Source organism: Elephas maximus, chromosome 24 (assembly GCF_024166365.1).
Source record: "Elephas maximus indicus isolate mEleMax1 chromosome 24, mEleMax1 primary haplotype, whole genome shotgun sequence".
Classification (NCBI taxonomy): domain Eukaryota; kingdom Metazoa; phylum Chordata; class Mammalia; order Proboscidea; family Elephantidae; genus Elephas; species Elephas maximus.
Window position 1 is genome coordinate 42,371,389 of NC_064842.1, and position 16,457 is coordinate 42,387,845.

General features: G+C 39.7%; 1 protein-coding gene across 5 annotated transcripts in view; it reads left to right on the forward strand.

Moving 5' to 3' along the window:
* Positions 1-16,457, forward strand: part of AXDND1 (axonemal dynein light chain domain containing 1) — a 168,059-nt gene that overhangs the window by 93,627 nt on the left and 57,975 nt on the right. For all 5 annotated transcript variants that reach the window (XM_049868411.1, XM_049868414.1, XM_049868410.1 and 2 more), the window contains 2 exons: positions 257-458; positions 5,737-5,830. In XM_049868411.1, coding sequence (XP_049724368.1) covers positions 257-458; positions 5,737-5,830 — 296 coding nt within the window. The remainder of the gene's footprint in view (positions 1-256; positions 459-5,736; positions 5,831-16,457) is intronic.

Genomic DNA, 16,457 nt, shown 5'->3' on the forward strand with positions numbered 1-16,457 from the left:
TTAAGAAGATAAGAAACTTGGAACATAACCTGTTGTCCAAAAAGTGTCCCATTAGTCAGAAAAACACAATTACACAGTATTTATTCAATAAACATTTATTTAGGAACTACTGTTTGCAAGGCTCTCAGCTAGACAAGTTCTACGATAATACAAAAATGAAAAGATATGCCCTTGCCTATAAGGAATTTATAGTTTAGTATTGAAGTCCTAGACTTAGGAATACTTCTAAAAATTAATGCTTTTCTCACTTTTGTAGGTATCTCTAAAATTCTTCCAAATGTGATCAGTTCTCTTGACTTCTGGACTTTCAAATTGGAAAACCTCCTGGGGTTTTCTGAAATTCCTCTTGAAGAATTGGAAGGATTTGACAAAAAAGTTGATGAAATGGCATCTCAGTTGGATACATTGTTAAGCATTATTGGTACTGTACCACAGCAAGCGGACGTGGATTCTGGCTCGTAAGTATAAACCCCTTCCCATAACTCTCTTTCCTTTTGAGAACATATTTTAAACAGTTTTATTAAGATACAATTTATAACCTATGCACCGGCATTCACTGCAGCCCTATCCCCAATAGCCAAGGGTAGAAACAACCCAAATATCCATCAATAGATGAATGGATAAACAAAATGTGGTGCATACATGCAATGGGATACTACTCAGCCATAGAGAGAAATGAAGTCCTGATACATGCCACAACATGCGTGAACCTTAAAAACATTATGCAGAATAAATACGTCAGTCACAAAATGACAAACACTATGTGATCGCACTTATATGAAATAGGCAAATGTATAGAAACCTAAACTTATTAGTTGTTAGCAGGGGTGGAAGAGAGGAGGAAAGGGGAGTTGATGTTTAGGGGAACAGAGGTTTTGTTAATGGTCCTGAAATAATTTGGAAAAAGGTATTGACAATGGTTGCACACCATGAAAAATGTTATCAATGTCACTGAATTATACATGTAAAAATTGTTGAATTGGCAAATGTTTTGTTCTATATATTTGTACCACAATTTAAAAAAAGATATAATTCATCTATTTAAAGCATATAATTTAATGATTTTTAGTATATTCACAGATATGTGCAGCTATCACCATAGTCAACTTTAGAACATTTGCATCACCTTAAAAAGAAACCTGAGTCCTCTAAGCTATCACTCCCTGATCCTTCCATCTCCTACCCAGCCTTAAGCAACCACTAATGTACTTTCTATCTTTGTAGATTTCCCTGCTCTGGATGTTTTATATTAAAGGAGTCATATAATATGTGATTTTGTGTGTGTGTGTGTGTGTGTGTGTGTGTGTGACTGGGTTCTTTCATTTTAGCATGATCCCCTCAAGGTTAATTTGTATTATAGCATGTATCAGTATTTCATTCCTTTTTATGGCTGAATAATATTCCATTATAAGACATACCACTTTTTGTTGATGGACTCTTGGGTTTGTCTTAGTTACCTAGTGCTGCTTTAATGTAAATGCCAGAAGTAGGTGCCTTTAAGGAACAGAAATTTATTTTGTTACAGTTCTGGGACTAAAAGTCCAAATCAGGGTTGCAGCCATGTCGATTACTTCCTTGTCAGTAGCCATGGGTGTTCCCTGGTTCCTGGACGTTCCCTTGCTTGTTGACAATCCTCACATGGCATCTGTGTGTCTCTGTGTTTATTCTGGTCTTTTTATAACTCAGAAGTCATTAGGTTTAGGATTCACCACCCTCTACTGGTATGCCTTCATTAATACAACAAAGGAAAAATCCTATTTCCAAACAAGATCACATACACAGGTACACGGGCCAGGAATTCAACACATATTTTGGGGGGACACAGTTCAGTCCATAACAGGGTTGTTTCCATCCTTTGGTGATTATGAATAATGTTGCTATAAACATTTGTGTACAAGTTTTTATATGGACGTATGTTTTCATTTCTCCTGGGTGTATACATTGAAGTAGAATTGTTGAGTCATATGGACTCTATGTTTAATTGTTTGAGGAACTGCCACACTATTTTCCAAAGTGGTTGCACCATTTTATATTTCCACCAGCAATGTTTTAGGGTTTTGATTTCCTCACATCCTCACCAACACTTGTTATTATCTGACTTTATTATCACACGCAAGTAAAATCTTGGTGAAGATAATTCAAAAGTATGTGTAGCAGTACATCAACAGGAACCTGCCAGAAATTCAAGCTGGATTCAGAAGAGGACGTGAAACAAGGGATATCATTGCTGATGTCATATGGATCTTGGCTGAAAGCAGAAAATACCAGAAAGTTGTTTACTTGTGTTTCATTGACTGTGCAAAGGCATTTGACTGTGTGGATCATAACAAATTATGTATGACATTGTGAAGAGTGGAAATTCCAGAACACTTCATTGTGCTCGTGCAGAACCTGTATATAGACCAAGAGGCAGTTGTTCTTTGAATAAGGGGATACTGCATGTTTTAAAATCAGGAAAGGTACGTGTCAGGGTTGTATCCTTCCACCATTCTTATTCATTCTCTATGCTGAGCAAATACTCTGAGAAACCGAATGATATGAAGAAGAACATGGCATCAGGATTGGAGGAAGACTGTTAACAACCTGTGATGTGCAGATGACACAACCTTGCTTGCTGAAAGCAAAGAGAACTTGAAGCACTTACTGAGGAAGATCAGACTTCTTCAGTATGGATTACACCTCAACATAAAACAAAAACTCTCACAACTAGTCCAATAAGCAACATCATGATAAATGGAGAAAAGATTGAAGTTGTCAAGGATTTCATTTTACTTGGATCCACAATCAACGCCCATGGAAGCAGCAGTCAAGAAATCAAATGATGTATTGCATTGGGCAAACCTGCTGCTGCAGAAGATCTCTATAAAGTGTTAAAAAGCAAAGAGGTCACTTTGAGGACTAAAGTGCACCTGACCTAAGCCATGGTATTTTCAATTGGTTCATATGCATGTGGAAGCTGGACAATGAAAAGAAAGACCAAAGAAGAACTGATGCCTCTGAGTTGTGGTGTTGGTGAAGAATATTGAATATACCATAGACTGCCAGAAGATTGAACAAATCTGCCTTGGAAGTACAGCCAGAATGCTCTTTAGAAGTGAGGATGGTGAGATTTCGTCTCATGTACTTTGGACATCTTATCAGGAGAGATAGGCCCTGGAGAAGTACGTCATGTTTGGTAAAGTAAAGGGTCAGTGAAAGAGAGGAAGCCCCTCAATGAGATGAATTGGCAGGGTGGCAACAACCGTGGGCTCAAGCATAGCAAGGATTGTGAAGATAGCGCAGGACGAGGCAGTGTTTTGTTCAGTTGTACACAGGGTCGCTGTGAGTTGGAACAGACTCGATGGCACCCAACAACAATTATTCTAGCCATCTTATTGAGTGTAGAGTGGTATGTCACTGTAGTTTCGATTTACATTTCCCTGAAGACTAATGACGTCAAGGATCTTTTCATGTGCTAATTGACCTTTTCTATATCTGCCTTGGAGAAATGTCTATTTAGATTTTCTGCCATTTTTTCAATTGTGTTGTCTTTTTATTACTGAACTGTAAGAGTTCTTTATACATTCTAGATGTTGTTGTTTGCTGCTATTGTGCTGTTTGTGACTCGTGTGAACCCCATGCACAACAGAATCAGACCATAGAGTTTTCATTGTGATCCATAGGGTTTTCATTTGCTGATTTTTGCAAGTAGATCACCAGGCCTTTCTTCCTAGTCTTAATCTGGAAGTTCTCCTGAAACCTGTTCAGCATCATAGCAATGCACAACACTCCACCAACAGATGAGTGGTGGCTGCACCTGAGGTGCATTGGCTGGGCCTCTCACATGTAAAAATCACATAGCAGGCAAGAATTCTACCGCTGAACCACCACTGCCTGGGATACAAGTTCCTTATCAGATATACGGTTTACAAATATTTTCTGTCATTCTGTGGGTTGTCTTTTCACTTTTTTGATGGTGTCCTTTAAAGCACAAAAGTTTTTAATTTTGATGAATTCCAATTTATCTATTTTTTTGTTGCTCATACTTTTGGTGTCATATCTAAGAATCCTTTGCCAAATTCAAGGCCATAAAGATTTACTCCTCTGCCTTTTTTCTAAGAGTTTCATAGTTTTAGTCCTTACACTTAGATCTTTGATCCATTGTGAGTTAATTTTTGTACATTGGTTGAGGAAGGGGTCCAACTTTACTCTTTTGTGCGTGGCTATCCTGTGGTCCTAGCACCATTTGTTGAAAATACCATAGCCCCCATCCTTAAAGACCCAGCTGTTAAATTCCCTGGTTACCTCCTGAAAACTAGCTGTCCTACGTTTTAGGCTATATCTTAAATCTCCCAGTTGTCTTCACAACAACCTCCACTCTTCTTGAGAGCACTCTTAGGTTTGAACTTCCCCACACTCAACTGGAAGTGAAGTCAGTTTCTTCAGGAAGAGATTGGGAGCTATCTGTTTTATGGCCTGTTTCTCTCCCCAGAAGAAGCTTGGTGGTGCAGTAGTTAAGGGCTCTGCTGCTAACCAAAAGGCCGGTGGTTCGAACCCACTAGCTACTCTGCGGGAGAAAGATGCGGCAGCTGCTTCTGAAAGATTACAGCCTTGGAAACCCTATGGGGCAGTTCTACTCTGTCCTGTAGGATTGCTATGAGTCAGAATTGACTTGACGGCAATGGTTTTGTTTGGTTTGGTCTTTCTCCAGGCAAAACCTCTGAGACAGGGCTCTGGAGCTGGGAGTGGGGACAGTGTCAAGTAGGGGTGTCTCTCTGAGTGACACCACTACTCTAAGAGCTGAGAGCTTGGTCAAAGGACAGGACAGCAGCCTAAGGTCCTCTCAGCTTGCCTCTCCTGGCATGGAACCACTGCCTCCTAAGTCAGGGGAAGAGCTATCAAGTCCTCAGTATTCTCAGTGTGCTGTGCTTAAGATAGAGTTTCCACTCCATGAATAGGGACTGGGTGGAAGAAGGGAGCCCCAACCTCTCAACTGCACTCTCCCGGGACTTAACCTCAACAATAGGTGGCTGGGGACAGGATGAGGAACACTGACAACCTGTTCCTCCTGAAAAGAAAGCCCTTTGACTGGGAGGTGGGGGAAAGAGACACCTCTGTGTTCTTGACTGCAGCAGTTTGAAATGAAGTTTCCAAGTCATTGTACTGTGAAGGGCCATGGAGGGAGCAGTCTTGGTTCAACTACCATAACCTCTCACCTGTTTTTTTGAATCTTCATAGATTTTTTTTTGAATAAATGTTTTTCCTTTGCTGTTTGCCCTTAGGACTATTTCCAGAGGCTTTAAATGGTTGGTTTAGAAAAAATAATAATAATAATTTTCACCAGTTTCACTGGGGATCAGGTCCCTGGAGCACCTCAGGTTGTCATGCCAGAAGTCAATCTCTTGAGAGAAGCTTAAAATTCCCTCTTCTCAGTATGAATAGATTCCAGTGTTCTAGAAGTGAGTGCAAAGGGTGTAAGTTTTTACAGTAGAGAGAGAGCTAATATTGAAGGTGAGATGTACATTGACTGAAAGGCATCATTGCCAGTTGATACTTACTTGGGATTAGGAAGGTTGTATCTGTGAGTAACCTATTGTACCAGATAATTCAGGACTTTGAGTCACCTTGCCCTCAATTCTCAAATAATTGCCCTAAGATTACTAGTCCAAGCCAAATAAACCCTTTTCTTTTAGCCGGTAGTTGCTTTTACACTCTAAGTAAGTCACTTATCTTTATTTTACTTGATTTTTCCTTCAGAGCGCTCCAAGCAAATATATTTAAAATGATTCAACAGTGGCTTTTGAAGATAGACAACGAGATTGACAACAGTAACATTGAACTTCAGCGTCATGTATGTACTTGTAGAGATTTTTGAGGTTATATGCTTGCTTGGCTGAAGGTTTTCAAGGACAAAATTGAAGAGGGAGGTTAAAAAAAAAAAAAAAAAAAAAAACCAGGGAGGTTAGGAGATTAGGGAGGTTAGGAGGGCAAAATAAGAGTTTATAAAATAATTACTCAAATGATTTTTCAATATTGTGTGTTCCCACCTCTCACTGGAGTTTTGAGGATGATCAAAAGTTTTTGAGTTCTAGTTATTGTCTTTACTCTTTGTTCAGTATACTGATATTTTTTTCCTCTACAGCATTAATATGGGATGTGACCCTTTTAAGTATTTATGTGGGTGCCCCTGACTGACTGACAGGATGGCAGAAACATGCTACTAGGAGGAAGCAGAAGATGCCCAATACTAATGGTCTTTTATTACTGGAACAAATTTAATTGTCCTGCATTGCTGAAGAACTGCATCTATGGACTTTTAAACTTGAAATAATAATTTCCAAAGGATGTCTTAGTTTTCTACAGTTACTTCCACTTCCAAGTTTATTAATTGTAATCTAAGTCTGCACAAGAATCACTTATTAAAAATAAACTTAATATGCAAATATTTGATATTACCTAATTGATAAAGCTATGAGTCAGAATCAGCTCAACAGCAGTGGGTTTGGTTTTAGTTAATTGATAAAGCTGATTTAATTTTTTTAATATTGCCTTAATGAGGAATTTGAAAGGCAGAGACTATTGTGTTGTATGGGAGTACTATTGATGAAGCGTTATATTATATTGCAGTTGTATTAGAATGTTGTAAGCATTCAGACACCAAGAACAGGGGAATAAATATATTAAACTAGGGGATTCTCAGGCTTGGGAGAAATTCCTTGACTTGGGAGGCAACTAAAACGAAGAAGGAAAAGGGTAGCAAAGTGCCTGTCACATAGTGGGACTCAGTAGATATTCATTGAATGAAGTAAGGAAGAACACTCCAGCACTGTTGGTGTCTTATTGTGCTGGTACATTAACCCCTTCTTTGGCAATTACTCAGTTACACCACTGGGGATTTATCCCCATGGAATCATATGCTCAATTTTTTTATATGATAGAATTCAAATTTTTATAATATACAATTATTTAAATATTACCTTTATATACTCCTATTATAACACTGCATTATTATAGCGTAATTATTCTGTGTATAAAATTTGCAAGGTTGTAAGTTCCTTGAGGAACTGTCTGTATCCATATTAACTGGTACAATAAAATTATTTAAAAATGGAAAACAGTAACACAAAAGACAACAAACAAAGATGAAAAAAAGAAAGCAAATGGGAACCCAGTTCCCCAAAGTAGCCACTACAAGTTCAAGTCATTCTTGGTATAGTCAATCTGCTTTCAAGAAACTACAGTATGCAACTCCAGAATGAAAAAGACAAAGCAAATGGGAACCCAGCTTCCCAAAGTGGCCACTATAAAGTCAAGTCATTCTTGGTATAGTCAGCCCACTTCCAAGAAACTACAAAATGCAGTTTTAGAGTGAAAAAGAAATGTGAGAAGCAGGATTTTAGGAGAGGGAGGAGAAGGAGATTTACAGCAGGGGGGAGCCCATGCTTAGAATCCCTAAGACAACACCATATAAACTGAGGTCTCTGTCATGTGGCTGTCTGAAGGCACGGTGATTCATGTACCTTACCCGAAATAGAACAAAAAGACTCACAGAGGTGATGGCTGGGCTCTAAGCCTGAGTTGGGCCTAGCCTGAGTGGCTTCGATAAACTGGAGAGCTCAAAACACAAGGGAGGGGAACTCAGATCCAGAAGACTTGCCCCTCGGATTCTGGGCTTGGTGAGGCATCAGTGGATATAAGGGGTCCTCTGGGTACCAGCGCCTGCTACTCACCAGCCACGAAGTCTGTTGGAGGTCTCTCTGAATTCCACATCTGAAACCAGAATTGTCAAAAAGAAAAATTTGATTAACACATCAATTAGAGTTGATAGGGTTTACTGAGGGGGAAACCGTGCTGGCATATCGGTAAAGAGCTATGACTGGTAATCAAAAGGTTGGCAGTTGGAATAGACAGATGCTTCCGGAGAGCCCTCTTTACAACAAAGACCTGTCACATTTTATGACAAGCTGGGCCCTGAGCATCAAAGGCAAGCTTAGACAACGAACTGAGAGGCAGGGGGAGGAAGAGGCCGTTCAGAAGTGGAGAGGAGTTACCGGACCTGAATCGCGGGGAGCTCTCAGGCACCATTCCTGGAGCGGCAGCGGCGGTGGCTACGGCAGGCTGGTACTAGCGTTCAGCCACAGTTTCCTCACGGAGAAGCAGCCAGCCACACAGCCTACGGCGCGGCCCCCGCCACCCCCAAGCCGGCTTCAGCAGCTGAATCCCTGGGCCTGAGATAGACCCTGGTGAGCACCTAGAGCCATCCTTCCGGCCTAGGGGAAGGAAAAAAATTGCAACTGGGGGGAAAAGATAATTTGCTAGCTCCATTAACTGGGGGAGCTCAGGACAGAAGCGGCTCCTGTCCAGGCATAAACCGTCCGTGGACCTTGAGCACCTTTCCCTTCTGCATGGACCTGTGTGGGCCTATTTCGGGAGAATAGGCCCTTGTTGGCAAACTCCAGCCATTTCAGCTGTGTGGTGGAGAGGTGGATGTTTGATGTTTGACATTGCTTTGCCTATTAAACAAGGTCCTCACCTACCCACATCAGGGACCTAAGGACTGGTAGCTCCACTCAGGTCACCCAGCCACCCACGGCAGGGGTCCAAAGATGACTAATACCTCCCAGTCCTTACAACCAAAAACTTTGGGTGCCCATGGTCCCTCTGCAGAACCCACCCACCAGCATGCTCTATGGAACAGAGACGTGTTTTCCTCAGAGACACGTGGGGGTCAGTTCTCAGCCCCTGCCTTGTTCAGAGAGTGACCCCCTGCTGCAATCAGATACTGGTACATACGCCAGTAACCCCTGCCCCTCTAAGAGTGTAGGACAGAGCCTGTACCACACACTTGATATCAGCTACCTGGAAACCTGAGCTGAATTCACATAAGAAAACTGAATAGACTCCTAGACTGATATACCTGATAGCAGCTCTAGCCAGCTGGGGACAGGACACCAGAGCTCCAAAGGTGAAAATAATCGAGCTAGCTCTCTCAAGTAACCCATAGGGGTTTACCAAAACAAAACAAAGCAACCAACTATGACACAGTAAGCAAGCATAAACTAATACAATAACTGATAGATGGCTCGGAGATAACAGTCAATATCAAGTCACATAAAGAAACAGACCATGATCACCTCAACAAGCTCTCAAAGAATCCAGGGAGCTTCTAGATGAAAGTGCATTCCTGGAATTACCAGATGCAGAATACAAAAGTTTAATATACACAACCCTTCAAGACATCAGGAAGGAAATGAGGCAATATGCAGAACAAGCCACGGAACACACAGATAAAGCAACTGAAGAAATTAGAAAGATTATTCAGGAACATAATGAAAAGTTTAATAAGCTGGAAAAATCCATAGGGAGACAGCAATCAGAAATTCAGAAGATTAACAATACAATGACAGAATTAGACAACTCAATAGAAAGTCAGAGGAGCAGAATTGAGCAAGTAGAAGCTAGAATTTCTGAACTCAGAGATAAATCACTTGGCACTAATATATTTGAAGAAAAATCAGATAAAAGAATTTTAAAAAATGAAGAAATCTTAAGAATCATGTGGGACTCTATCAAGAAAAATAACCTACAAGTGATTGGAGCACCAGAACAGGGAGGGATGACAGAAAATACAGAGAAAATTATTGAAGATTTGTTGGCAGAAACTTCCCTGATATTGTGAAAGATGAGAAGATATCTATCCAAGATGCTCATTAAACTCCACATAAGGTAGATCTGAAAAGAAAGTCACCAAGACATATTATAATCAAGCTTGCCAAAACCAAAGATAAAGAGAGAATTATAAGAGCAGCGAGGGATAAACGAAAAGTCACCTACAAAGGAGATCCAGTAAGAATAAGCTCAGACTACTCGGCAGAAACCATGCAGGTAAGAAGGCAATGGGATGACATATTTAAAAAATTGAAGGAAACAAGTTACCTGCCAAGAATCATATATCCATCAAAGCTGTCTCTTAAATATGAAGGTGAAATTAAGACATTTCCAGATAAACACAAGTTGAGGGATTTTGTAAAAACCAAACCAAAACTACAAGAATACTAAAGGGAGTTCTTTGGTTAGAAAATCAATAATATCAGGTATCAACCCAAGACTAGAACACTGGGCAGAGCAACCAGAAGACAACCCAGACAGGGAAATCCAAAAAAATAAAGCAAGATTTAAAAAAAAAAAAAAGCCCAGAACAGGGTAACAATGATGTTATTATGTAAAAGAAGACAACATTAAAATAAGAAAGAGGGACTAAGAAATGTAATCATACACCTTCCATATGGAGAGGAAGATAATGGCGATACAAATAAAAGTTAGTTTTAAATTTAGAAAAAAAGGAGTAAATAATAAGGTAACCATAAAGGAGACAAACTATCCTACTCATCAAAGTAAAATACAAGGGAAAAATACAGACTCAGCAGAAACAAAATCAACAACGACAAATATGAGGAAAGGACAATATATGAAGAAAATCTACCAGGAATCTGTGAAACATTTTATAACATGGAGGAACCTGGCAGGTATTATGCTGAGTGAAATTAGTCGGTTGCAAAAGGACAAATATTGTATAAGACCACTATTAAAAGAACTTGAGAAATAGTTTAAACTGAGAAGAAAACATTCTTTCGTGGTTACGAGAAGGGGGAGGGAGGGAAGGTGGGAGAGGGGCATTCACTAATTAGATAGTAGATAAGAACTACTTTAGGTGAGGGGAAAGAAAGCACACAATACTGGGGAGGTCAGAACAATTGGACTAAACCAAAAGCAAAGAAGTTTCCTGAATAAACTGAATGCTTCGAAGGCCAACGTAGCAGGGGCAGGGGTATGGGGACCATGGTTTCAGGGGACATCTAAGTCAATTGGCATAATAAAATCTATTAAGAAAACATTCACTTTGAAGAGTGGTGTCTGGGGTCTTAAATGCTAGCAAGCAGCCATCCAAGATGCATCAATTGGCCTCAACCAACCTGGATCAAAGTAGAATAAAGAACACCAAGGACACGAGGCAATTACGACCCCAAGAGACAGAAAGGGCCACGTGAACCAGAGACTGCATCATCCTGAGACCAGAAGAACTAGATGGTGCCCGGCTATAGCCGATGACTGCCCTGACAGGGAACACAACAGAGGGAGCAGGAGAGCAGTGGGATGCAGACCCCAACTTCTAATAACACCTGACTTAATGGTCTGACTGAGACTGGAAGGACCCCGGTGGTCATGGCCCCCAGACCTTCTGTTGCCCCAAGACAGGAACCATTCCTGAAGCCAACTCTTCAGACATGGATTGGACTGGACAATGGGTTGGAGAGGGCTGCTGGTGAGGAATGAGCTTCTTGGATCAGGTGGACACTTGAGACTATGTTGGCATCTCCTGCCTGGAGGGGAGATGAGAGGGTGGAGGGGGTTGGAAGCTGGTGAAAGTGGAGGGAGAGAGGGGGCTGTCTCATTAGGAGGAGAGTAATTGGGAGTGTGTAGCAAGGTGTTTATGGGCTTTTGTGTGAGAGACTGACTCGATTTGTAAACTTTCACTTAAAGCACAATTAAAAAAAAAAAAAAAAGGTCGGCAGTTCAGATCCACCAGGCACCCCTTGGAAACCCTATGGGGCAGTTCTACTCTGCCCTACAGGGTTCCTATGAGTCGGAATCCACTCGAAGGCAATGATTTTTTTTTTTTTTTTTTAATTGAAACGAGAAGCTGTTCCAGAACAGGGAGCATCCAAGCAGAAAGGTGTAAGGTGCTTGCTTAAGCAGCACAGACACAGGGGTTTGTAAAGGGAGTTAGGGGATTTCTAGAAGGGAAATTATAATGATTGTCTTTTAGATATGTCTTTAATCAAAGGAAGGATCTTACAAAGTGGGGATATTTCTCGTTGGTTTTGTAAGTACACTTGTCTTTTGGGAGTTGTTGGAGTCTGGTATGTTGAGTCAGACATTTTTAGCTGTCAAGTTGTTATTGTCAAAAAGTTTTTACAGTTAGAACACTTAAAAAAAATTCTCTATTGTTCTGTCAAGGTTTGTACCTGGCACAAATGGCCATCTTGATTTATTCTTGAAAAGGGTTTTTACCACTCTGACTGGGATCACAACAAAAGGCCCAGACAGAGTGGGAGAAAGATGTGGAACAAAAAATCAAATCCACAAAAAAACCAGACTTACTGGTCTGACAGAGACTGGAGGAACCCCCAAGCTATGGCTGACCTGGAACTGAAGCCATTCCCGGAGACCACCTTTCAGCCAAACAATAGACAGGCTCATAAAATAAACAAAAACACTCGAGAGGAACAGTCAGTTATAGGAGATCAAAACGACATTTGCCCAAAAGTAAAAGTGAGAAGGCAGGAAGGGGTAGAAAATCCAGATGAAAGAAAACGAGGAAACCAGGGCAGACATGTGGAATGCTGACTCGTTGTGGGGAATGAAACCAATGTCAAAAGGTCTGCACTTTGAATCCCCCAGCCACTCCTTGGAAACCCTGTGGGGTAGTTTTACCCTGCATGAGCTAGAATCTAGCTCGACAGCAATGGGTTATTGAATGGGAAACTAATTTGCTCTATAACCTTTCACCTAAAGCACAGTTAAAAAAGGGGGAGGAGAGCAGATTTGGCACAGAGACAAAAGGACAAATGGGGGAAAGATAGATAGAAAGGAGATTGCCAAGGAATGGTAGAACGCCAGGGCTAGAGAAGCTAAGACAAGGATTTTCGCCTACAGCTAACAGGGATCCTTTTCCTAGAGCCTGTGCCCTGAATTTGGACTTCTAACCTCCTGAACTGTGATAAAATAAATTCCTGTTGGTTAAAGCAAAAAAAAAAAAAAAAAAAAGGCCATAAATTTTTAGTTAATACTTAACACTGGCCTTAGCGTCTTCTCTTGGCAGCAGCTAACCTATGAATATGTGGTGACTGGATTCTTCATGTGGTGCCCTGTGTGTCACTTACTCCCAATCCAAAAAGTAGTTTTTCCCTAAAATGCTTTTTTGTTTGTTTTATCAAAGAAGCCATTTACCATTGAGAAAATATCCTCACAAAAAAATACTTCTTCAGATATTACTGATACAGAATCTTGAAAATATCATGAAACATTTGTACTTTCATCCAATTATATAGCAAATTACTCTACTGTATAATTTGTCATATTTATTTCTTTAAATCTTTAGCAATGATTTTTCTACAACTTCCAACAGCATTTGCTAATAAAGAATAGATTTTACTTTTGCCATGTTATTTTTTAACCTTGGCTGTCATTTGGTAAAAACAAGACATATTTCCTTAAGTTTGATAAAATTTTGTAAAGTATTAGATTGAATTACTGCATGGTCAAATTGATGAAAGTTTGTTTTCCTTTGGATGCTTAGTTTGAAATATTTTATTTTGATAGCGTCTTAGTCATCTGGTGCTGCTATAACAGAAATACCAAGTGGATGGCTTTAACAAAGAGAAATTTATTCTCTCACTGTCTCCCCAACCCCAGTGCCCTCGCGTCTAGTAGGTTACAAGTCAGCTGCAGGGGAAGGCTTTCTTTCTCTGTCGGCTCTGGAGAAATGTCCTTGTCATCAATGTTCCCCTGGTCGAGGAGCTTCTCTGCACAGTAACCCTGGGTCCAAAGGACATGCCCTGCTCCTGGCACTGCTTTCTTGGTGGTATGAGGTCCCCATGTCTCTCTATTTGCTTCCCTCTTTTATATCACAAAAGAGATTGGCTTAAGATACTAACTAATCTTGTAAATCTTATCAATATAACCAATCTCATTAACATCATAGTGATAAGATTTACAACACATAGGGAAATCAGATCAGATGACAATCATACAATACTGGGAATCATGACCTAGCCAAATTGACACATATTTTGGGGGGACACAATTCAATCCATTACAGATGGCTTCATATTTATTGTTAGCTTTCATCTGAACTGTAATGTACACTCAGGGCAGATGTCAACATTTACAGTTCTAGGTATAAATCTGTATTTAAAGGGTTCTAAAAAATTTTAATTGTCTTTCAATTGACTTCTTTGGTGTAATTAGGTCATCTATTTTTAACCTTTTAAAAGGTAGCTGAGGAAGAAGTATTCATACTATCAGAGAAGAAAGTGTCTCTGTCATTTTATTATTCACTTGTACTTCCATTATTTGTATTATCTTCAGTCCTGTTGGTGAAAGTGAACAAAGTACTACTGAATACCCCTCTTGGATGAGGAATTCCACGTTTTGCTTTCAGGTGGTACTCATGGACAGAGTAAGGACCCTGGTGTCAGTCTGTGTGTTAAAGTATAAAAAAAAAAAAAAAAAAAAAAAAATTTTTTTTTTAAGCAAGGCTTAATTCTTTAAAAAAAAATTATTTTTAGATATAAATAGAAATAAAAGTTATAAAATTTCTTTTGTGCATCACATTTTAAAAAATGATATTTTATTGAGTTTTTGGTGAAAACTTACACGTCAAGTTGGGTTCCTATTTGATAGTTTCCACACAAATCGTTAAGTGACATTAGTTACATTTATTGCAACGTGTCAACATACTCTTTAATTGTGTTCTGTTTGTTCAATTTCTAGTACTCTAGTTTTCCTGTCCCCTTATCGTCTCATTTTTGCTTTTAAGAAATTGTTGATGTTTTGGTCTCATATTGATTGTTTTTAAGTGGGGCACTGATCTTATGGGTGATATCCTTTATTTTGTGTGCCACTCTGCTATTTGGCTAAAAGAAAACAAGAGGTCATTAAAAAGACAGGAAAGAAAGAAAAGACCAAAATGGATGTCAGAAAAAACTCTGAAACTTACTCTTGAATGTTGAGTAGCTAAAGAAAATGGAAGAAATAATGAAGTAAAAGAGCTGAACAGAAGACAGAGGGAAATATTATAATGACATGTGCAAAGACCTGGAGTTAGAAAACCAAAAGGGAAGAGCATGCTTGGCGTCTCTCAAACTGAAGGAACTGAAGAAAAAATTCAAGCCTCGAGTTGAAATACTGAAGTATTCTACAGGGAAAATATTAAATGATGCAGGAAGCATCAAAAGAAGATGGAAGGAATACATAGTCACTATACCAAAAAGAAATGGTCAACATTCAGTCGTTTCAGGGGGTAACATATGATCAGAAACTGATGGTACTGAAGGAAGTCTAAGCTGCACTGATGGCATTGCCGAAAAATAAGGCTTCAGGAATTGATATAATACCAATTGAGATGTTTCAACAAAGGAAGGTAGTACTGGAAGTGCTCACCTGTCTATGCCAAGAAATTTGGAAGACATCTACCTGGCAAACCAACTGGAAGAGATTCATGTTTATGCCTATTCCAAAGAAAGGTGATCCAGCAGAATGCAGAAATTATCAAATAATATCATTAATATCGCATGCAAGTAAAATTTTGCTGAAGATCATTCAAAAGCAGTTGCAGCAGTAATTGACAGGGAACTGCCAGAAATTCAAGCTGGATTCAGAAGAGGATGTGGAACCAGGGATATCATTGCTGATGTCAGATGGATCCTGACTGAAACCAGAGAATACCAGAAGGATATTTACCTGTGTTTTATTAACTATGCAAAGGCTTTCGACTGTGTGGATCATAACAAATTATGGATAACATTGCAAAGAATGGGAATTCCAGGACACTTAGTTGTGCTCGTGAGGAACCTGTACATAGATAAAAAGGCACTTGTTCCAACAGAACAAGGAGGTACTGCATGGTTTAAAGTCAGGAAAGGTGTGCCTCAAGGTCGTATCCTTTCACCATACTTATTCAGCCTGTATACTGAGAAAATAATCTGAGAATCTGGACTGTATGAAGAAGAACAGGGCATCAGGATTGAAGGAAAACTCATTAACAACCTGTGTTATGCAGATGACATAACCTTGCTTGCTGAAAGTGAAGAGGACTTGAAGAACTTACTGATGAAGATCAAAGACCATAGCCTTCAGTATGGATTATGCCTCAACATAAAGAAAACAAAAATCTCACAACTGGGCCGATAAACAACATCATGATAAACAGAAAAGGTTGAAGTTGCCAAGAATTTAATTTTAATTTGAATCCACATCAACACTCATGGAAACAGCAGGGTCAAGAAATCAAAATACACATTGCATTGGGCAAATCTGCTGCAAAAGACCCCTTTAAAGTGTTAAAAAGAAAAGGTATCACTCTGAAGACTAAGATATGCCTGACCTAAGCCATGTATTTTCAGTCGCATCATATGCATGTGAAAGGTGGACAATGAATAAGGAACATCAAAGAAGAATTGACACCTTTGAATTATGGTGTTGGTGAAGAACATGGAATATACCATGGAGTGCCAAAAGAACAAACAAATCTGTCTTGGAAGAAATACAGCCAGAATGCTCCTTAGAAGCAAGGGTGGCAAGGCTTCATCTCACATCCTTTGGCCATGTTATCAGGAGGGATCAGTTTCTAGAGAAGGACATCATGCTTGGTAAAGTAGAGGGTCAGTGAAAAAGAGGAAGACCCTCAAGGAGAT